The sequence below is a fragment of the Platalea leucorodia genome (genome assembly GCF_965183815.1).
Source record: "Platalea leucorodia genome assembly, chromosome: 24".
Classification (NCBI taxonomy): Eukaryota; Metazoa; Chordata; class Aves; order Pelecaniformes; family Threskiornithidae; genus Platalea; species Platalea leucorodia.
In genome coordinates this window covers 2,777,673-2,798,675 of record NC_138846.1, presented here as the reverse complement: position 1 = coordinate 2,798,675, position 21,003 = coordinate 2,777,673, and the positions used below count along the sequence as shown (strand labels likewise).

Here is a 21,003-nt window from a genome sequence, read left to right as displayed (position 1 = left end):
TGGCCCTGGGCCAGCGGTGTCCCCGGGGTGGGATGCTGGGGCAGGGGGTGGCCCTGGGCCAGGGGTGTCCCCGGGGTGGGACATTGGGGCAGGGGGTGGCCCTGGGCCAGGGGTGTCCCCAGGGCCCCCGAGCCGGGGCTGACTCAGCGCTGCCTCGCAGCATCACGTGAAGCCGGGAGGGAGCCGCTGCTGCGTCCCCCCTCCCCGCTCTCCTCCTTCCTTCCAGCCCCTGTGCAAACCCCGGCGACTGCCAACATTTTCCAGCCGCCTCGGAACTTCCTCAATCCGGCGGCATAAAAGAGCTGCGGACGCGGCAACCGCATCCCCCGGTCCCAGGCTGCGCCGTCCTCCCGCCGGCAGCGCGATGTTGGGGTGAGCGGCGCGGGCGAGGGTCCCCTGGGCGGACGGGAGAGCTGGCGAGGCGGCGCTGGGGCGGTCGGGGGGCTTTTTCCCCAGGGAAATGGACCCCAGTGGGAGTGGGGGGGAAATAGGGCCCCGTACGGCAGCGTTGGGACCCTTAGAGGTGCAAAAGGGGAAACTGAGGCACGGAGCATCGAGCGGCGGCCCGAGCCTGCTGTCCCCCTTCCCGCGCTGCCCCGGGGGTCTGGTGGGAAGGTGGATGCGGGGGGTGAGGGGGTGACGCGGGGGAGGGGGTGGGATGCCCGGGTCCCCCCCCGCCCGCTCCCTGCACCCCCGAAACTCCGTTTCCCCAGGGCTCGGGGCTGCTGGGAAGGCGCCAGCGGCCGGGTAATGGGAACCGGCTGTCCTGGCTCATGTGATGCCTGCGCCCGGCCAGCGCGGCCCGCGGCGGGGTCCCGGCCCCAAACCAGGGCGGGCTGGGGGTCCTGGGCCCCCCCAGCCCCCAACGGGGCGCGAGGGGGGTCCTGGCCCAAAACCAGCGGGTGGGCGGGGGGTGCCGGTCCCCACGGCCTGGTAACAGGGGGGGTGCAGGGCTCTGGTCTTCCTCAGCCCGTTGACAGGGTGGGAGGGGGGTCCCCCTCCCTCGTGGCTCAATAACGGGGTGCGTGGGGTCCTCTATGGCCTGGAAACGGGACGGACGCGGGGTCCTGGCCCCCATAGCCCAGCCCGCGGGTGGCCACGGGGACCCGCTCCCCTGTAGCCTGACGTGGTCGTGGGCACAGGGTCCCGTCCCCCGTCCAGCCCTCCCGGGCTCAGCCTCTGTCCCCGTTGCCCAGGATGTGGTGGCCCACGCTGCTGGCCCTGCTGGTCCCCGCGGCGGTGGCCCAGCCGCGCCCCGAGCGGGAGCTGGACGCCCAGTGGGAGCTGTGGAAGAAAACCTACCGCAAGCAGTACAACGGCCAGGTGTGGCAGAGCCCCGCGGGAGGGGACCGGGGGCACTGCTGGGGGAGCTGGGGACCGCCCGGTGACGTCCCATGGGGCTGGTGACATCCCATGGGGCCCGTGTCCTTGGGGTGTCCCCGCGGTGGCGGGGGGCCGTGGGCAGGACCCCTCCGCCCAGCGCCGTCTCCCCCCGTGGTGCAGGCGGACGAGGTGGCGCGGAGGCTGATCTGGGAGAAGAACCTCAAGTACATCAACGCCCACAACCTGGAGCACGCGCTGGGCGCCCACACCTTCGAGCTGGCCATGAACCACCTGGGTGACATGGTGAGTGTCACCGGGGGGGGACAGTAACGGGGGGAGGAGAGAGGGGACTGAGCACCCTTGGGTGCCTGCCAGCCCCAGGGCTGCACCCATCCACCCCGGGCTCCCTCCCCAGACCAGCGAGGAGGTGGTGAGGACGATGACGGGCTTGAAGGTGCCCCGCGGCCGCCCGCGGCACAACGAGACGCTCTACGTCCCCGACTGGACCGAGAGAGCCCCGGCGGCCGTGGACTGGAGGAGGAAAGGCTACGTGACGCCCGTCAAGAACCAGGTAAGCAGGGTGCTCCCGGGGGTGCCCAGGGCGGGGCGGCACCCGGTGCGGCACCCCGGTGGCACCCATCGCGTCTCCCCAGGGCCAGTGCGGCTCGTGCTGGGCTTTCAGCTCGGTGGGCGCGCTGGAGGGGCAGCTGAAGCGGAAGACGGGGAAGCTGCTCGCCCTCAGCCCCCAAAACCTGGTGGACTGCGTGGCCAACAACGACGGCTGCGGCGGCGGCTACATGACCAACGCCTTCGAGTACGTCCGGCAGAACCGCGGCATCGACTCGGAGGATGCCTACCCTTACATCGGCCAGGTCCGGGGCCGGGAGGGGCGGCGAGGTCTCCATCTGCTCCCCCCCGAGTGCCGTCCCATCCCCGTCTCACCTTGACCTTGCTGGTCCCACGCAGGACGAGAGCTGCATGTACAACCCCACCGGGAAGGCGGCCAAGTGCCGCGGCTACCGGGAAATCCCCGAAGGGAACGAGAAGGCTTTGAAGAGGGCTGTGGCCAGGATTGGGCCCGTCTCCGTGGGCATCGACGCCAGCCTGCCCTCCTTCCAGTTCTACAGCCGGGGTGAGGGGCTGGGGGGAGCCCCTCCGGCGCTCGCTGGCCGCAGGGCAGCTCGGGGAAACCGAGGCACGGCCGGGCTTATCCGCAGCGTAACCATCCCTCCCGTCCCCTAGGCGTGTACTACGACGAGAGCTGCAACGCCGAAAACATCAACCACGCGGTGCTGGCAGTGGGCTACGGCACGCAGAAGGGCACCAAGCACTGGATCATCAAGAACAGGTACGGCCGGACGGCGGGGCTGCTTCTCCCCGGTCGGGCTTTGCCGGCGGCTCTGCCGGCAGCTCAGGCTCTGCCTTTTCTCCCCGCAGCTGGGGCGAGGAGTGGGGCAACAAGGGCTACGTCCTCCTGGCGCGCAACATGAACAACGCCTGCGGCATCGCCAACCTGGCCAGCTTCCCCAAGATGTGAGCGCTGCCGGCGCGCTCCCCTCCCGCGCCGCGTCCAGCCGCCCTCCCTGCCTCCCTGCGTTCAAACTCGCCCTTTTCGCTGACGTGGCTCCGGGGGGGTCTCTGCCTCTCCGCGAGAAATCTCCCCCGGGAAAGGGGAGAGACCCCCCAGCTGCAGATGAGCGATGCCACGAGCTCCCCCCAGCTCTGTTCTCCCGGGGCTCCCTTGCCGCGCCGGCACCGTGTGCGCCCAGTCCTGCCTTCCCGCGGCCGCGGCCGCTCGGGCCGGGCTCGGCTGGCTCCAGAGAGCCCGATCCCCTGGAGATGCTTGTGCAAACAGGTCCCGCGCCGGCCTCTGCCTCCCGGAGAGCGCGGGGAGCGCCGCAGGGGGAATATCCCCCCCGGAGAGCACGGCTCCGTCTCCCCCCACCCTGCACCCCGGCGGGAGCTGCAAGGAACGACACGACTTTATTTTTAAAATAAACACTGTTGGGAAGAAAGGCTGGGGCTGGTTTGCTCTGTGCCGTCCTGACCCCGCGGCGGGATGGGGCTGCGGGGGTGGAAAAGTCCTTCCCTTTCCCAGGGGAGCAGGAGCGACGGTAAAACAGGGCTGAGTGGGGCGAAGCGGGGAGAGAAGATGCCGCTGGGGTCTTTTTGCAAAATCCCAGCTGATTTTGCGGAAACCCTGAAACAGGTTGAAGAAAAGCGAGGGGGGGAAAGGAGGGGGAAGAAAGCAGAGCGATGAATGAACTGCACGGGCTGCAGCACCGTGGCTTGGGGGTAAAGGTTTGTGCCAGGCATTCGCAGCCAAAACCCCCGTGTCTCCCCCAAAACCCAAACCCAAGGGCTCCGTTTAATGAAACAAATTGAAAAATGACTGCAGCAAAGCTCAGGGCGAGCCCTAACAGGAAGGGAAGGTGATGCTCGCTTTGAAAATTCACACACACACAAAAAAAGCAAGCTTAGATGCTTAAAAATGAGTTTCTTTTCCCCGCTCGCACCAAGACGTGGGCGGCGAAGGCTTGGCAGGTGATGGAGGGGAGGAGGGGTCCACCGCGGCCTGCCAGGATGCGCCGGCAGGGTTGTTTGAGAAGGAAACGCTGTGAAAAGAAAGCGAAATCAGATCATTTCCTCGTTCGCTGGCTCCCGGCGACGGCAAGCGGAGGGACCTCCTCGCACCCCCGTGCTCTCCCAGGCCGCTCGTGCCCGTCCCGAGGCTGCGCCGGGCTCCGCGGCAAGCTGCGCCGCGGCCAGGCAGGTGAGGCATCTCCCCGCGGTGGTTTTTGGCTGGAGACGGTGCAGAAGCGGCCCCGTTGTGCCCGCCTGGGGACAGAGTTCATCTCTACCGCCGTGGTGCGTCCCCCTCGGCTGTTCCCTTTCCTTGAGAGCTGCCGCAGCGACGGAGACGGAAAGTCAGCAGAGGAAAGATTTGGGGATGTGAAAAGTTCCTCAGGGGAGGCTTTCTTGGAGGGGGCGGCGCTGCCGGTGTGCGCGCAGGAAGGGTCTGGCCCTGCAGCACGGTTGCGCCGGGGCCGCAGAGCATCGCCGCGCGGCCGGAGACGGCTCCAAGCCAAGGAAAAAGGGGGCAGGGGTGGACGGGGGATCGGTGGGGAAGTAAAACCCCCAGGCTGGGGTCTGACGCTGCCTCTCCGGTCCCAGCTGAGCGGGATGAAGCTGCTGGCTGCCATCACCTTCCTGGCCACGCTTGGGGTGGCACTGGGACACCCCGACCCTGCGCTGGACCGGCACTGGCAGCTCTGGAAGAAAACCCACGGCAAGGAGTACCGCCACGAGGTAGGGGCGTCTTGGGGGGCGGAGGTGGCTTGGGGTGCTGACGCGGTGGGTGCTGCTCCGGCACCCGGCGGGGGGAAGAGCCGACAGCGCTCCGAAGCACTGCTGCTTCCCAGGGGTGGTTTGGCAGGGGCTCCCGACAGCCTTTCCTGGGATAAAGTGGGGTGAAATGGCTGCGGGGGCTGTTGCCACACCGCGAGGCTGCGTTTGGTTTCAGAAAGAGGAAGGGGCCCGGCGCGCGACGTGGGAGAGGAACCTGAGACTGGTGACGCTGCATAATCTGGAGCACTCCCTGGGACTGCACTCCTACGAGCTGGGCATGAACCACCTGGGGGACATGGTAGGTGCTGGCCGTGCCGCCAGGCTCAAGCGCGGAGCCACGCGTTTGATCGAGGGGGATGAAACGCGCCACGTTGGCGATGCTGCAACCGCGTGCATCAACCCCCGGAGGCTGCAAGGACAAACCTGGTCCTTTCGGTGGGGTGGGATGCGTGGATGGACCCGCTCTCCTGCTGTGCAAAGTAAACGTCAGCATGTCACAAATGCCTCTCCGCTCGTCCCCACCAGACCAGCGAGGAAGTGGCGGCTTTGTTAACTGGGCTGAACGTTGCTCCTCGGCCAAACCGGACCTCCACGTACCGGCCGCAGCCTGGCAGCAAAGTCCCGGACACGGTGGACTGGAGGGAGAAGGGATGCGTCACGGATGTGAAGAACCAGGTTTGAAGCTCTCTTTGGGCCTCCCCACGTCTCGGTCCCGTGGGGCAGCATCTGAGCATCTCGGGGGCTTTTGCAGGGCGCCTGTGGGTCGTGCTGGGCGTTCAGCGCCGTGGGAGCCCTCGAAGCCCAGGTGAAGCTGAAGACGGGGAAGCTGGTGTCTCTGAGCGCCCAGAACCTCGTCGACTGCACCAGGAGCTACGGGAACAAAGGCTGCGGTGGTGGATGGAGAACCAAAGCCTTCCAGTACATCATCGACAACCAAGGGATTGACTCGGACGCCTCCTACCCCTACACGGCTCAGGTAGGCGCCAGAGCTGGGCAAGGCTTAGGTTGGTTCAGCTGAAAATGGGGGAATTCACAGTTCTGTTGCTTCCAGAGGAAATCCACTTTGGAAATCCATGGAGTCGTCTGTCTTTAATGCCGCGAGCGTCGGTTCTGACTCGCGTCACGCGGAGCCGGGCTCTGCGCAGGATCTGAAGCGTTTTCCCCCTCCCCTTCGTTTGCCAGGACAGCGCGTGCCGCTACAACCTGACAGCGCGGGCAGCCACGTGTTCCCGGTACGTCACGCTGCCGCACGGCGACGAAGCCGTGCTGAAGGATGCCGTCGCCAACGCGGGGCCCATCTCTGTCAGCATCGATGCCAGTCAGCCCACCTTCTTCTTGTACAAATCCGGTGAGTCCTTCAGGGGGTCGCAAGAAAGGGACGGGCTTTCCTTCCCGTGACCCAACGTCCTTGAATATAAATTATTTCAGCTTTGGCTTGCGTTTCGCTTGTGTTGCCCTCGTTCTTGGCGACAGGCCTTGGTGGCACCTCCCAAAGAGCGAATTTCATTCCCATGCGGGCAGTGACTCGGGGCAAGGTGTCCCACGGCTGTTTCCAAATGCCTTCCAGGTATCTACCACGACCCGAGCTGCTCTCAGGCGGTGAATCACGCCGTGCTCGTCATCGGCTACGGCTCTTCGGGCGGGATGGACTACTGGCTCGTGAAAAACAGGTACGGCCAACCCAGTCGCTGAGCGGCTTTTCCTTTCGGCCTCCGCTCCGAGGGGCACCCCGAAGGTTGCAAAGACGCGCCAGCGACGCGCTTGCCGGTGCCCACCAGCTTGCTTTAGGTACGCGCAGGGCTCGGTTCCACGGCAAAGGCGCTGCAAAGGGCCCTTGCTTGAGCCCTGTAAACCCGAATCGAGGTAGGTCACTCAAAACGCCCCTGCCCGACTCCTCAGCGCTGGCTCAAAAAACGGGATTTCTGCTCCGCGGGAAACTCCAGGGTTTCCAGCGTCCCGGGATGCTGAGTCAGCGCAAAGGGCTGGTGCTTCTCGGAGAGAGAAACCGAGCTGGTTTGACTCGGGGACACGCCGGCGAACCCCCTCCTCCGGCCAGTTTGGAGGCACAGCTTCAAGGATGGCTGCAGCCGGGCTGCCCCTCGCGCTAAAACGCGCTTGTGAACATTTTGCGCTGCTTAAAGTGGAGAACGAGGAGGGACAAAGTGTGGAAACGGAACAGTCGTGCTCGGACAGGCACACCTCTGGAAACCAAAACCCTGCAACGTCAGCAGAGCTACGTTCAGCAACTGCAAGCCATTACCTTTTTTAAAACCAACAACAACAAAATCCCAGCCGTGGGCAGCTCCTTCACCCTCACGGCAGGGCTGGGCCAAAAACCCACCAGTTTCCTCCTCTGGCCCTCATCTCTGGCCTTGGTAAGATTTAGGAAAAAAAAGTATTTTTAATGTACAAAACTAATTCGTTCACCTTTATCTGGTATTTCCCTGGTGGTTTTGACTCACTCCAGCACACAGCAAACAAGCGATTTTCCTCTGCCTCCCCCCTGAGAAGAGCTGGCGGCAGCAAAATCTGGCAGGGCAGCAGTCAGGAGGTTCGGCCTTTTTGGCCAAAAGACGCGAGTTTGGCTATTGCTGCGGCTGCTGGGGAGGAAGCACGACTTGAAAAAAATTCAGAAGAAGGGATGGGGAGAGAAAAAAGTGAGGGCGAGGGGTGGTACGGCAGCAGGCAGTTACCTCCCGTTGTCTAATTTGTGCTTCTTCCTTCTCCCCGAAGTTGGGGTGTGCATTTCGGTGAGCAGGGCTACGTCCGGATGGCGAGGAACCGCGGCAATCACTGCGGGATCGCCAGCTACGGCGCCTACCCCCAGGTCTAGAGGGATCCCTGCTGCAGGACGAGCGCCGGAGGTACCACCGCCACCCTGCTGACCTCGGGCGGCCCGGCTTCCCGCCAGCCTTCCCTCCCTGCGGAATCCCTCGCACTTCTACGGATACGCAGCAGCAATTAGGAGCGATCGCAGTTGGCTTCGTTCAAGCGCCTCATCAAGTATGACCATCTCTTCGCCCTCCCCAGGAACTTATCCTCACAAGGGATAATCTGTTGGGAATTATTGCAATTATTTAGGTGGAGGGCTCTCTGTTGTCATTGCCAACTCTTGCAATCTCCAGCAGCTTTTTAGAAAATGACTCAGCTGCATCTTCAAAGCTCTTGAGACACTGCTTTGCTTCCTCCTCTTCTCTTAGAAGATGGTTTCTTGCAGCCATTTTATGTGCCGCGGTGCTTCGCGGCGGTGAGAAACGCGCCCTGCTGCGGGCCGTCCTCTGCGGGAGCCCGGAGGGTGCCCTGAGCGGAGGCTGGACCGCGGCTGCCGGGCAGCTGGAGGCTTTGCTTGGCCGCGTTTCCAGCCTGACCGCGACGTAACGTGCGTTAAATGCGTCTCCCGCGGCCCGCGCAGCGCTGAGGCTGGCCGGCTCGGCTCCCTCCCATGGCTGTATTTGAACCCCGTCTTCCCATCTGTGCTACCCCACCGAAAAGTGAATAAATGTGATTTATTTCTTTTTTTTCCCCTAAGAGCTGGCTTTGGTCTGGCGGGTACACCGCTGAGATGGGAGCTCAGGTTCTCCCTGCTCAAACCAGTGGCGAGGCTCTATGCTTGACCTCATTCTGTCTCTTAGCTCAGCACCAAATGACAAAAATGCAAAAATCATATGAGAGGAGTGTGACTCCTGCTCCTGCCCGCTGGCTCCGCAAGCCACGCAAACCACCGTGAGAGCCTTGCCATTAATTTCTGGGATGCTGGGAAGAGGAAACTCTCAGCTGCAATCGTTTTCTGACGGTATTGAGGGTCTTGCTTCAAATAACCCCGTGACCAGCACAGCCAGCCCTGTTCCCAGCTAAGTGAAAACGAAATCAGAGCGTTTCCTCATTTCCTGACTCGTGATTCGTCCGATGAGCCGCCGCCGCCGGGTGTCAGTGGTCCCGGGCGTCCCGGCGGTGGGGACGCGCTAGGTTTGTCCCTGGCCTCCCCCCTGCCCCGTACACGTGCGCTGCCGGGAGCCGAAGACCGGCGCCCGCCGCCAGAAGAAGCCTTGTCAGGTACGTTGAGTGCTTTTGTATTTCAACGCCCCTGCGGGGGAACGGAGCTTTGAGGAAGTAGAACTGAAGGAACAATATTTTTATGTTGACTCTGACTCCATCTTATCTCTGATCTCCTCCAAGCCGTCTCTGGGTAGTTGAATAGAAGCTAGGAGCCCGTCCTCGGGAGCCGGTGGGCATCAGCTGGCTGAAAATAGGAATTTTTTTGCTTTTTTCTTTTTAAGGTGCTGGAAAACACAGGTTTGTCAAAACAGCCCCTTGACCAGGCGATGTGTAAGCTGCCTTCGGGGAGGGTTTCTCGGGCAGGGCGGAACCGTGAGACGAGGCGCGTGTCTGGATGCGTCCCGCGCGTCGGCGTCCGCAGGGGCCGGGTCCAGCAGACTTCTCCCCCCGCGGGAAGAAGGGAAGATGGGAAGAATCCCATCCCTCCGGAGGCCGGGATGGGATTTCTCTTCCTATCTCGCAGGGGTTGGGGGTACGCAGCAGGCGAGCGGGGCAGGCAGTGCCGCCGCGGGGTGCTTGTCCGGGCAGGCAGGACAGGAGCCGTTGGCATCACCCGGTGTAGACACCCTGTGAAGGGCATGCCAGGGAGTCCAGGTCAGGGATGTCATCACCGTTCTGCCTCCCTTACCAAACCGGATTTGTCACTAAGGGGTCAAGCACGGCTCCGGCTCCGAGCCCTCCGCTCCCAGCGTGCGTGCCGTGTCGCTCCGACTTCCCGGTCCCAGCTGAGCGGGATGAAGCTGCTGGCTGCCATCACCTTCCTGGCCACGCTTGGGGTGGCACTGGGACACCCCGACCCCGCGCTGGACTGGCACTGGCAGCTCTGGAAGAAAACCCACGGCAAGGAGTACCGCCACGAGGTAGGGGCGTCTTGGGGGGCGGAGGTGGCTTGGGGTGCTGACGCGGTGGGTGCTGCTCCGGCACCCGGCGGGGGGAAGAGCCGACAGCGCTCCGAAGCACTGCTGCTTCCCAGGGGTGGTTTGGCAGGGGCTCCCGACAGCCTTTCCTGGGATAAAGTGGGGTGAAATGGCTGCGGGGGCTGTTGCCACACCGCGAGGCTGCGTTTGGTTTCAGAAAGAGGAAGGGGCCCGGCGCGCGACGTGGGAGAGGAACCTGAGACTGGTGACGCTGCATAATCTGGAGCACTCCCTGGGACTGCACTCCTACGAGCTGGGCATGAACCACCTGGGGGACATGGTAGGTGCCGGCCGTGCTGCGGAGAAGGGGCTCGGCTTTGTCTCTAATTACCTGCAAGGCTGATTGAACGAGGAACATAAGTGGGTCAGGGGCGGAAAAACTCCCAACAACCCTTCTCAGCCCATCCTCTTCTCGTGGACGCCAGCAGCCCTGGACAAACTGCTCAGACATTCCTGTGCTCAGCCTCCTGGCATGAGGCAATCTGGTGTGAGGCAATCACTCCTTCTTAAGCAGCATCTGGGGTGCGCGGACCTGGCCCTGGTCATTACATATTTGCAAATCATCCCTCCTCGATGTCCCAAGGTTGTAGTGTTGTTTACTGAAGCCTACCAGCTCTAGGGATTCTTGGTGCTGGGGTTAAGCTTTGTATTTTCTTTTTCTTGCCCTTTCCAATGAACAGCTAGAAATTAAATGTAAAAAATAAAAAGCCAAGGACTCCACAAACCTGCGAACTCTTGCAGCTCAGACTGTTCAAGGGAAATCCTCCTACACCTCCCACACACCCAGAGCAGGGCTCACCAGAGACAAGGAGGTCATGAGCCGGTGCTTTCTTTTCCCACCAGACCAGCGAGGAAGTGGCGGCTTTGTTAACTGGGCTGAACGTTGCTCCTCGGCCAAACCGGACCTCCACGTACCGGCCGCAGCCTGGCAGCAAAGTCCCGGACACGGTGGACTGGAGGGAGAAGGGATGCGTCACGGATGTGAAGAACCAGGTTTGAAGCTCTCTTTGAGCCTCCCCACGTCCCGGTCCCGTGGGGCAGCATCTGAGCATCTCGGGGGCTTTTGCAGGGCGCCTGTGGGTCGTGCTGGGCGTTCAGCGCCGTGGGAGCCCTCGAAGCCCAGGTGAAGCTGAAGACGGGGAAGCTGGTGTCTCTGAGCGCCCAGAACCTCGTCGACTGCTCCATGATGTACGGGAACAAAGGCTGCAGCGGAGGTTTCATGACCAGTGCTTTCCAGTACATCATCGACAACCAAGGGATTGACTCGGACGCCTCCTACCCCTACACGGCTCAGGTAGGCGCCAGAGCTGGGCAGCACGTGAAACATGAGCACGGAAGCGACGTGGCCACTCGTTCTGCTCTCCGTGTAGCCACCCTCCTCCCCCTCTCCCGCTGAATTCCCTCTGGCTTGGTTTCTACCAGTCTCATGTCATCTTTCAGCCTTTGCAGCTGATCCTTTCAGACCCGGGGAAGGGACCTTTAGACTTTTTTTTTTTTTCTCATAGGTGAGTGACTGGACAGGGAGCCAGAATTTCTACATATTTATTTCTGTCCTACATAAATTATTAGGCAACGTACTACACGGAAGGGGAAAATGGGACAGGAGCCCTGGGCCCTGTTCTCAGCTCTCCGCATTATTCCATCTCCTATAGTTTTAAAATGGGATATCGATGTTTCTACCATTTCAGTGGGCAGAGGTTTCCGGTGAACGACGTTCATACGATTGTTTTTTTAAAAATTGCCTGTGACAGATGCTGTATGACTGCTGCAAGGTCACAAGGAAAGAGCCATAAGAAAATAAAGATCCTAATGCTGAGAGTCTCGATGGCCAGAGACAAAAGAGAGGCTCTGAAACGAGCTGGTGTCTTGAAAACTGGTCAAAGTAACAGCAGCTTCGTCCAAGAAAAGTGGAATATAAATCTTCAAACACGCATAGGGCAGCTACCAAGATGAAAGACGCTGTTCTCTGTGTCCAGGGGGAGGATGAGAAGCCCCGGGGCTTAATTCACAATAGAAGAAATTTAGGTTAAACACGAGTCTTTAGACGGGAAGGATGAGGAAGCAAGGACAGTTTCTGTAGGGAAGTGGTAGAAGTATTGTTATTGGAAGTTTGTAGAAACAAGGCAGAGAATTCTGTCGAAATGGTTTGGCTGCTCTTGGTGCGGGGAAGTGAGGTGGACAAGATGGTCTCTTCAGGTCCTTCCAGCCGCCTTTTCTGTAATCCTGTGCATAGAAAAACGGTGGCCAAGGAAAAGCGAAGAAGGGGGTAGCAGAGGGTAAAAGAGGGCTGATAGAAAACACCTACCTGAAAGCCTTGAGATGTTCCTGGTGGATTCTTCACGCTCCTCTGCTCAACTCCTCCTTGCTCCCACCAGAACGGGACGTGTCAATACAATGCTTCCACGCGAGCCGCCACTTGCTCCAAGTACGTTGAGCTCCCGCATGCCGACGAAGCAGCCCTGAAGGATGCCGTAGCCAACATCGGACCGGTCTCCGTCGCCATTGACGCCACCCAGCCCACCTTCTTCTTGTACAGGTCAGGTATGTCCTTTTACCCTGGAGATCTTCTTCGCAGTCTTCTGTGCCTTTCTGCACGTAAAGCGTATGAAATTTGGTGGAATTTGGCACGTTGGGGCTTAATTCCTGGATGAAGGCATCGATATGACAAAACCTAAGGTAGCAGCGTTAGTGACTATGCTGAAGGTTGAATTCAGTCCCACTGACGACTCAAAGACGAGGTCTCGTGGTCTGATGACACGCTTCCACGCTCCTTTTCTTCCAGGTGTGTATGATGACCCCCGGTGCACGCAGGAGGTGAATCACGGAGTGCTCGCGGTCGGCTACGGCACCCTAAATGAAAAGGATTACTGGCTTGTGAAAAACAGGTAGAGGCATGACCGTATATCACTGAACTCTTGTATCTATATGCTCACTATCTGTAGGGATGGGCTTCTCCTAGGTGACCTCCCACTGCTCAAACTGACACCCGCACAACGTTATAACGACCGATATTTATACAGATGAGAGGGAGATGAGCTGAGTGCTTGTGCAAGGGGGGTCGTTATAGAGTTGAACGTTGGTACTGGTCCTTAAACTCTTCCCTCAGGATTCGTGCTTAGCCATGCCAAAGCACCTTTATGTCAGCCTAGCAGCGTGAAGGAACTTCAAATGCATTTAAAATAGACTTACACCCACCTTAAGTTCCCTTTACGATGCTGAGCGTTGTCATAACTTAATAGGGGATGAGGAACCCCATGAAGCAGTTAATGAACGCACTTCAGTGCTGCGGTGCTGATAAAGCTGCCGCTTCGCTTACAAAGGAACTCAATTTTTCTCACGCCTGCCTGTTTGCTTCCTCTTCCAAAAGCTGGGGCGTGCGTTTTGGCGACGAGGGCTATATCCGCATGTTAAGAAACCACGGGAACCATTGCGGGATCGCCAGTTATGCCTCTTACCCGCTAATATAGACGGACCCCGTGCTTCAGAGAGGACTCCTGAGGCTGCGGTTAAACTACTGATGCTACGCTTGCATGGATCTACTGACTTCAAGAATCATTTTCTGGCTCTGTGGGCAAAGCCCTTCCGTTGGATCAGCCTGTCCTACAGGCTGGGAGGGAGTCCTTTGCGCGGGAGGATTTTGGAATGTGATTTACAGGCACCTAGTGACTTCTTTGGGGGAAAAAAGTGCGGTTTTTTTCCCTCAGAGTAAACCTGCGATACCTACAGTTCTAATGGAGATCATGTTTTCCTCTCTCTGATTTAGCATTGACTACTGCTGCAATGACACAGATGTAAGTTTATCTCCGTGTGATGTTGATGAAATTGCAGAATTTCTTTGAAAAAAATAAAAGATTGGTTTCACTGTCCAAAAAGCCTATATTTGGTGTCTGGAGGCAGGAATGGGTGGCAGAGGGAATTCCAGCTGGTACCTTCTCAGCTGGCCGTGCTCCCCCAAGCAAGGGCCTCTCACAACACCTCCCTGCAAACGATGTTTCTCTCCAAACGGCGTCCGTGATTTGGGAGCGGAGGACACAGACCATCGCACCGCTGCCAAAAGTGCGGGGAGGGAACGTAGCCGATACCCGTGGGTTCACATCGATGTAAGTTCTCGTCATGATGATATCGAAATATAGATGCTGTCGCTGGCCCTTCAGCGCCATCGCGCCCACGCGACGCAACCCCTCATCAAACACGGCGCGTTCCCAACGGGGACGGTAAAACCAGTTCTGAAGGAAAAAGGTTTTCACGTTAAACCTTTTGGTTGAGATTGCAAGTCCACCAAACCTTTTTCTTTAAATTCGTGTATTTACTACAGGCTTTAAAAAACGTCTTGTAGTTTGTTGCAGTGGAAAACTTCGAGGATCGCTTTTCTATTTATTTGGGCGCTGTGCTGGCCTGAGGTGCCGCTGCCACCTTGGGGGAGACGGGGGAACTGAACAAGTCTCCATCTGCAAGGTGACGGCTGAGAACACCTCGCCTATCAAAATTACCCCATATTGGCCTTTGCGGTTGCGGTTGAGCGCTCCGGATAGGTTATTGGGGGGTTCTTCACCCTTTTGCCAAAGCATTGCTCACTCCTAAAACCCTATCGACTGAAGACATCTCCTCTCCAAGCATGGAGATCTCTGTAGACCACCGAGCACCTACAGCTCCAGCTCTGTCCTTGGAAGGGGACCAAAACCCAGCATATCTTCAGCAAAACCAGCAACCAGCGAAGAGCTGATGGGCCAAGACCCTCGTGCAATGAAGGACAAAAAAAATATTTTGACTTAACACAAATGTACAAACTGGGGGGCTCTGGGAGGGTACTGGGGGTATGGGGAGGGTTCTGGCAGGTGCTGGGTGGGTATAGGTGGCACTGGGAGGGTCTTGGGTCGCTCTTGGGGGGTCCTGAAGAGTTTTAGGGTGTATCTGGGTGCTCAGCGGGGTTACTGGGAGGTTCTGGGATGGCCTTGGGAGCTCTGGGGTGTTCTGGAGGCTTGGGGGTGCTCTGAGGGGGCACTTGGAGGATATGGGAGGGCTCTGAGAGTGTACCGGGGATATTGGGAGGGCCCTGGGGGCTCTGGTGGGTACTGGGAGGGTCTAGGAGGATACCGAGGGGCTCTGGGAAGGTCCCAGCAGGGTCTGATGAGGCTGCTGGAGAAAGTTGGAGGGTCCTGGGCGGCTCTGTGATATACTAGGGGCTCTGGGAGGGTGCTGGGGGACTTTTGGGGGTCGTGGGGATCTGGGAGGGTATTGGGGGCACTGGAAGGGTCCTGGGGGTTTGTGTGGGTACTGGTGGGTGCTGGGTGGGTCCCTCCTCAGCCCTTCTCTGCCTCCCAGAGCACTCGTTTTGTCCTCTGTGCTAATTAGGACGCCTCTGTTCAGTCCCTGGCCCCATGAGAGCTGATGTTCTCGGCTCAGGTCCCATCGCCAGCTCCTCTTTTCCTCCCTGAGCTTTCTTTTGTCTCTGTAACGGCCTTAGGACCCTCGGAGTTCCCTCACAAGTCATCCTCTGCTTTCCTGGTGCCCCAGAGGACCCCGTGCCTTTTCTTCTCGCTGGGATCCCTGTTTTGGTCTTTGAGCCCCTCCAGAACTTTTAACCCAAGCCCAAAACAGAGCCCAGACCCAACACGGCCCCCAGCTATGGCTCCCACGTGAGCGTGGCCAGGACTGAAAGCCTTTCGCACCCTTTATCAGCCCCACAAACACCGGGGCTCTGCCCTTTCTCCCTCAAAACCCCCCAAACCCAAACCTAACCCTTCAAAAGGGTTACCTGGGCAGGCTGGAGAGCTGGGCCTGTGGGAACCTCACGGGGTTCAACAAGGCCAAGGGCAGGGTCCTGCACTTGGGTCGGGGCTACCCCTGGTGTCAGCACAGGCTGGGGGATGGAGGAGTGGAGAGCAGCCCTGCGGAGAGGGACCTGGGGGTGCTGATAGACAAAAAGCTCAACATGAGCCGGCCATGTGCGCTGGCAGCCCAGAAAGGCAGCCGTCTCCTGGGCTGCATCCCCGCAGCGTGGGCAGCGGGGCGAGGGGGGGATTCTGCCCCCTCTGGGGAGACCCCCCTGGAGCCCCGCGTCCAGCTCGGGGGTCCCCAGCACGGGAAGGACATGGAGCTGCGGGAGCGGGGCCAGGGGAGGGCACAGCGATGCTCCGAGGGTGGCACAGCTCTGCTGGGGGGACGGGCTGAGAGCTGGGGTGCTCAGCCGGGAGAGGAGGGGGCTGCGGGGAGACCTCACTGCGGCCTCTCAGTGCTTATAAGAAAGGTGGGGACAGGCTTTGTAGCAGGGCCAGTAGCGACAGGACAAGGGGTGATGGTTTTAAACTAAAAGAGAGTGGATTCAGACTGGATATAAGGAAGAAATTTTTCACGCTGAGGGTGCTGAGACGCTGGCACGGGTGCCCAGAGAGGCGGTGGGTGCCCCATCGCTGGACACATCCAAGGTCCAGCCGGACGGGGCTCCGAGCAGCCTGGTTTGGGTGAAGGTGGCCCTGCCATGGCAGCGGTGGGACTGGGTGGCCTTCAAAGGTCCCTTCCATCCCCAAGCCTTCTGTGATTCCATGGAAGGCCCCAGCAAAGCCTGGCAAAGATCCCAGGGCTCTCTGGAGGGCGGCAGGGCCCCTGGCAGGCCACGCTAAAGCAGTGTATTTTTTAATTAACGGTGGCGTTTGCAGGCCAACCCTCCGCGGAGTCCCCCGGTGGGCGGGGAACTACATTTCCCAGCGTGCCTCGGGGGCGCGCACTTCCGGTCACCGGGGACTTCCGGTGGCCGTGCCGCGGCTCGGTCTTCCGCGGGGTGGCGATGGGCGACGGCGGTGAGCGGCGGCCGGGGGGGCTGTGGGGGTGCGTGGGGCGGGGAGTGGGGTCTGTGGGGCAGGGGGGGTCTGTGGAGGGGAGAGCTGGGGCCTGTGGGGCATTGGAGGACCCGGGGGGGGGGAAGCTGGGGGGTCTGTGGGGCAGGGGAGAGCTGGGGGGGTCTGTGGGGCATTGGAGGACCCGTGGAGGGGGGAGCTGGGGGGGTCTGTGGGGCAGGGGAGAGCTGGGAGGTCTGTGGGGCATTGGAGGACCCATGAGGGGGGAGCTGGGGGGTCTGTGGGGCAGGGGAGGACTGGGGGGGGTCTGTGGGGCATTGGAGGACCCGGGGGGGGGGAAGCTGGGGGGTCTGTGGGGCAGGGGAGAGCTGGGGGGGTCTGTGGGGCATTGGAGGACCCGTGGAGGGGGGAGCTGGGGGGGTCTGTGGGGCAGGGGAGAGCTGGGAGGTCTGTGGGGCATTGGAGGACCCATGAGGGGGGAGCTGGGGGGTCTGTGGGGCAGGGGAGGACTGGGGGGGGTCTGTGGGGCATTGGAGGACCCGGGGGGGGGGAAGCTGGGGGGTCTGTGGGGCAGGGGAGAGCTGGGGGGGTCTGTGGGGCATTGGAGGACCCGTGGAGGGGGGAGCTGGGGGGGTCTGTGGGGCAGGGGAGAGCTGGGAGGTCTGTGGGGCATTGGAGGACCCATGAGGGGGGAGCTGGGGGGTCTGTGGGGCATTGGAGGACCCATGAGGGGGGAGCTGGGGGGTCTGTGGGGCAGGGGAGGACTGGGGGGGGGTCTGTGGGGCATTGGAGGACCCATGAGGGGGGAGCTGGGGGGTCTGTGGGGCATTGGAGGACCCATGAGGGGGAGAGCTGGGGGGTCTGTGGGGCAGGAGAGAGCTGGGGGTCTGTGGGGCATTGGAGGACCCGTGGAGGGGGAAGATGGGGGTCTGTGGGGCAGGGGAGGACTGGGGGGGTCTGTGGGGCATTGGAGGACCCATGAGGGGGGAGCTGGGGGGTCTGTGGGGCAGGGGAGGGCTGTGATGGGTCTGGGGCCAGAGGGGGGGTTCTGGAATAGAGCAGGTCCATGGAGGGGGGGCCTGGGAGGGGTCTGTGGGGGTGGGAGAGCTCCCTGGGGTGGTGGGGGGGTCTTGGGAGGGGGCTTTGCAGGGACGTGGGGGCCCAGGCAGGGGCTGCTGCTGCTGCTGGAGCTCTGGGGGTGCCACTGAGCTGGGGGCAGCGCTGGTGCCCGGCCCCTGGGTCTCCTGCAGGCAGCAGTCGGTGAAACCGGGGGGTTCCTTGGTCTGCAGGGAGCCCTCCGGGCTGCGTGGGTGCGTAGGAGCAGCCTGGGGTGGAAATGCTGGTGTGAAAACTGTGGTGGGGGAGTACTGAGGGGAAAGGAGGGTCCGCTGGCAGAGCGGGCGGGGGCTCTGCCACCTCGGGGTGTACAGGTAGCGGAGGTAATGGCAGTGGGGTCCCCTCGTCCTCTCTGTGAGGCAGCTGCAGAGCTGCTGGGCTGAGGGAAATGGGGAGACGTGGCCTGAAGCGGGGAGTTCTGGGGAGAGGAAGGCCACGGGCGGGAGCTGGTGGTACCGCGGTGGCTGGGGGAGGAGCTGCTGCACTCTGAGAAGAACAAGGAATTTGATGGGGAGAAGAACCAGCTCTGTTTTGTCAGAGGTGGCACAGGCAGTGGTGGAAAGCTGCCATCCTTCACCCTGCCGCTTCAGCGATAGCAGAGATACCTGTTGGGGCTTTGAAAAGGGAGACAACCATCTTCTCTCCTGCCATGCCTGCCAACCTAAGCTGTTGCTGTGCCCGTACCTGTACACTTTCCAGCAAGAACGTAAGTATCTGAGGGGCAGCTGCAGACCTGTGTGGTGCCGGGGCCGTTTCTCCCTGCTCTGTGATATCCCTGATCGATGTTGCTGCAGAGTACACAGCTCTTCGTGTCCTGCTGCATGTGAAAGCCTGAATTGTCTCATTTAGTTGTCCTATTTGCGTTCTCCTTGCAATAAAATAATCAATGATACTCCGTTTTCTTCTTGCTTCTAGATGAGGCTCCTGATTCTCACTGTGTTTGCCCTTCTGCACGGCCCGCTGTGAGGAAGGGGCCAGGCTCCGGGCCTGCAGATCGCTGTTAAGCAGATACGCTGTGGAGGACTGGGCTCTGCGGGGCGTCACCTGCGGCGCTGGCGCCAGGTAAGCCTTGTCTCCTACTCACTGGGAGCAGATCTTCCTGCGTGAGTCTGTCTGCAGGGTTTGAGCCTGTTTCTAGGCTCCGTGGTGTGCTGTCCTCTTTGCTCCCCCGAAGTCTGAGCTCACCACCGCTGCTTGAAGTCCGACCCTGCGATCTGCCTTTTCCTTCCCGTTCCTTTGTCCCCGCTTTCGCTGTTCCCTGCTTTCACCTCGTGGCTGCTCTGGCTGCCTGGCGCAGTTCCTCGTGTTTCATCTTGTGATGTTCCCCTCCCCGTGCACACAGACGCTCTTTCTTGGCTTTGTGAGCTTTCCTGATATCCGGTTTCCTGACTTTTTTTCAGCTTCGCCTTCCTCTTTCTGCAGCCTCCTTGGAATGCACCTTGACTCTCCTCCCTGTCTCGGTGCCTTTTTATGTTTCAAACCTCAGTTCTTCCAGCTGTTAATTGTCCGTACGGAGCTGCCGTCCCTCTATGGCTCAGTCCCTCAGTGAGCAGAATACCAAATCTGAGACTCTCCTCCTGTGTCCCTTTCCTTGTTGAGTTTAGTGCTGCCTTAAATACGGAGCTGCCGGATGATTCTTTACCCTCGGAGGATTTTGGCATCGTCTCTGGGCTGTTCAGTGCCCGGTGGCTCCAGATCGCTCGGTATCTTCCCATGGTTTGCAACGTCTCCCCTCCCAGCGCTCGTTCTTACCCCTAAGCGTCCCGCAGCTCTGCTCTCCTCGTTCCTCGTCGCTGAGATTGCAGCGTGCCGGACCCTGGGCAGGGCGCTGTGGGGAAGGAGGAGCGGCTGGATCCGCCTTGGATGGGTCGGGATGTCTGTAACTACGGAGGACTGGGATCTGTTGGCAGGACTGACTTTGCTGCCTGGTTCGATTCTCTTCTTTACCCATCTCCTTACTTTCCTTCCTTTGATGAAATGCAACTATTTTCCTTAAGTTACAGATCTCGGAGTGAGCGATGCGTCCCACGCTGCGATTCTGCGGCCTCCTGAAGCTGGTTACTTCAGCGTCACCTCTGCTACCATCGCCTGCCTGGCGCAGGAGGGTGGACAGGCGACGGTGAGTGATTTGGTTTGACTGTTGGTGCAGTTGTAGCCGCTGTTGGACATCAGATACGCCTGACTGTGCTCTTTAAGCTTGTTTGGAGGTGATGCGTGCCCCTGCACTCATACTGCACGTGCTCTGTTGCAGGAAGGAAAGGCGGCGAATACCATCCTCCTCCTCCCCGTTTTTAGGTTGGTTCCGTGAGTGCTCCTGGGCAGGGAGGAATCCTGGCTCAGCGTGAGTTTGACAGGAGCTTCTCCCCTCGCTTTGTAAGTATCTTTCAATTAATCCTTGAAATTACGCTGCGGCGATCGTGCAACCCAGCACAGCGCCCGTTTGTGGTGCGTTGGGTTTGCGCTACGGTCACCTGAAGAACTCCAGCGCGGGTTGTGGTTACCCTGTGTCGCTCGTCCAGAAGAAAATCTCACAGGAGGAGCAGTTTCCCTCCCGGCTGCCTCTGCGGGATCTGGGCCAGACACTTAGGGGTGGAAGCTCTGATGGTTATAACTCAGCTCTGTGGGATTTTGTTTTTCTGAATTCTTTCTACGAATTTCTCCTTCCAGCTGGGCCGGGCAGCTTTCGGCGTGATAGCCCTGCCCTCCGCCGGGCTGCTGCTGCTGCGGGGCTTGAGCAAGAGAAAATACGACATCCCCAAGACCAAAACGAAGTGAGCAAAGCCTAATGCCACCAGCACCCCAGAGCTCGGCAGAGAGCAAACATTAGCCCACGCAGAACCGCGGGTGTCTTTGGGTCAGCAACAGCCTGCAAAAGCCCTGCCTGGGCTGCGCTTCAGCCCTGCCGCTTCAGGGGCAGCGGTGCATTGCCTTCTCCTGTGAAAAAAAAGAAGAAAAAACGGAAAAGGCCACAGCCAAACCCCCGCCTGCGCATTCAGAGCAGAGTCCCCTTGCGCGGTTGCAGATAAATGCCGGCGGAGCTGCGACACGAACGCGTTAACGCCCAGCGGCGCCGATTTGTGGGGGTGCAGCTCTGCAGCGTTTCTCTGCTGCCTGCCAGACGCCGTCCAGCCGAGGGGACCTCTGCCTGCTGCCGTCGTCTCGAACCCTGTAAATCGGGGGGGCCCCGGCTGCGGGTGCTGCCCGCCTTGCCGAAACACCTCGGGCAGGAGCTCTGCCCGGTGCCGATGGCAAGCCCCTTTTGAGCCGAGGCTTCAGGGCTCCCTCTTTGCTGGGTGGGGCAGGGGAAGCCCCGGTGTGTTTCAGCGAGCGGTTCGTTGCCGTGTGTCTGGTTGTTTGAGGTTTGGGTTTTTTTTCCTGGCGGTTCTGTTGAGGTGTGTTGAGGAACTGAAGGCTTTGTAATAAAGCAAACACCACAAAAGCAGCCTGCT

At 60.3% G+C, this 21,003-nt stretch overlaps 3 protein-coding genes and 1 long non-coding RNA gene across 5 annotated transcripts; all 4 read left to right on the top strand.

Annotated features, from left to right (window-relative positions):
• The first annotated feature begins 237 nt into the window (after nucleotides 1–237).
• Nucleotides 238–3,297, top strand: CTSK (cathepsin K). The gene is made up of 8 exons (XM_082333096.1): nucleotides 238–372; nucleotides 1,197–1,323; nucleotides 1,504–1,626; nucleotides 1,739–1,894; nucleotides 1,977–2,195; nucleotides 2,290–2,455; nucleotides 2,566–2,671; nucleotides 2,761–3,297. The coding sequence occupies exons 1-8, from the start codon at nucleotides 365–367 to the stop codon at nucleotides 2,858–2,860; spliced, it is 1,005 nt and encodes a 334-aa protein (XP_082189222.1). The 5' UTR covers nucleotides 238–364; the 3' UTR covers nucleotides 2,861–3,297.
• A 684-nt stretch (nucleotides 3,298–3,981) lies between these two features.
• LOC309600646 (cathepsin S-like) lies at nucleotides 3,982–8,160 on the top strand. Of its 2 annotated transcripts, none has more exons than XM_082333098.1 (8): nucleotides 3,982–4,096; nucleotides 4,498–4,632; nucleotides 4,847–4,969; nucleotides 5,197–5,346; nucleotides 5,423–5,647; nucleotides 5,854–6,019; nucleotides 6,239–6,341; nucleotides 7,405–8,159. In XM_082333098.1, the coding sequence occupies exons 2-8, from the start codon at nucleotides 4,507–4,509 to the stop codon at nucleotides 7,502–7,504; spliced, it is 993 nt and encodes a 330-aa protein (XP_082189224.1). In that variant the 5' UTR covers nucleotides 3,982–4,096; nucleotides 4,498–4,506; the 3' UTR covers nucleotides 7,505–8,159. The 2 variants fall into 2 exon arrangements, with proteins under 2 accessions (XP_082189224.1, XP_082189225.1); XM_082333099.1 differs by lacking the exon at nucleotides 3,982–4,096 and adding an exon at nucleotides 4,107–4,191 and having other exon boundaries at nucleotides 7,405–8,160.
• A 406-nt stretch (nucleotides 8,161–8,566) lies between these two features.
• LOC309600645 (cathepsin S-like) lies at nucleotides 8,567–13,448 on the top strand. The gene is made up of 8 exons (XM_082333097.1): nucleotides 8,567–8,724; nucleotides 9,377–9,587; nucleotides 9,802–9,924; nucleotides 10,488–10,637; nucleotides 10,714–10,938; nucleotides 12,020–12,185; nucleotides 12,427–12,529; nucleotides 13,012–13,448. Exons 2-8 carry the CDS (start codon nucleotides 9,462–9,464, stop codon nucleotides 13,109–13,111), a joined length of 993 nt encoding a protein of 330 aa, XP_082189223.1. The 5' UTR covers nucleotides 8,567–8,724; nucleotides 9,377–9,461; the 3' UTR covers nucleotides 13,112–13,448.
• Nucleotides 13,449–16,380: 2,932 nt separating this feature from the next.
• On the top strand, nucleotides 16,381–21,003 carry LOC309600739. Its single transcript, XR_014230457.1, has 6 exons — nucleotides 16,381–16,441; nucleotides 18,093–18,260; nucleotides 18,470–18,616; nucleotides 19,552–19,673; nucleotides 19,806–19,927; nucleotides 20,222–21,003. It is a non-coding gene; the product is annotated as an uncharacterized lncRNA (long non-coding RNA).

Excerpts from the sequence above, each read along its gene's own strand:
- CTSK (XM_082333096.1), top strand. Across the intron at positions 1,324-1,503 it reads GCAAGCAGTACAACGGCCAG|GCGGACGAGGTGGCGCGGAG; the intron begins GTGTGGCAGAGC and ends CCCGTGGTGCAG. Across the intron at positions 2,672-2,760 it reads CACTGGATCATCAAGAACAG|CTGGGGCGAGGAGTGGGGCA; the intron begins GTACGGCCGGAC and ends TTCTCCCCGCAG.
- LOC309600646 (XM_082333099.1), top strand. The coding sequence starts at position 4,507 with ATGAAGCTGCTGGCTGCCATCACCTTCCTGGCCACGCTTGGGGTGGCA. Across the intron at positions 6,020-6,238 it reads CTTCTTCTTGTACAAATCCG|GTATCTACCACGACCCGAGC; the intron begins GTGAGTCCTTCA and ends AATGCCTTCCAG. Across the intron at positions 6,342-7,404 it reads TACTGGCTCGTGAAAAACAG|TTGGGGTGTGCATTTCGGTG; the intron begins GTACGGCCAACC and ends TTCTCCCCGAAG.
- LOC309600645 (XM_082333097.1), top strand. The coding sequence starts at position 9,462 with ATGAAGCTGCTGGCTGCCATCACCTTCCTGGCCACGCTTGGGGTGGCA. Across the intron at positions 9,588-9,801 it reads GCAAGGAGTACCGCCACGAG|AAAGAGGAAGGGGCCCGGCG; the intron begins GTAGGGGCGTCT and ends GTTTGGTTTCAG. Across the intron at positions 12,186-12,426 it reads CTTCTTCTTGTACAGGTCAG|GTGTGTATGATGACCCCCGG; the intron begins GTATGTCCTTTT and ends CTTTTCTTCCAG.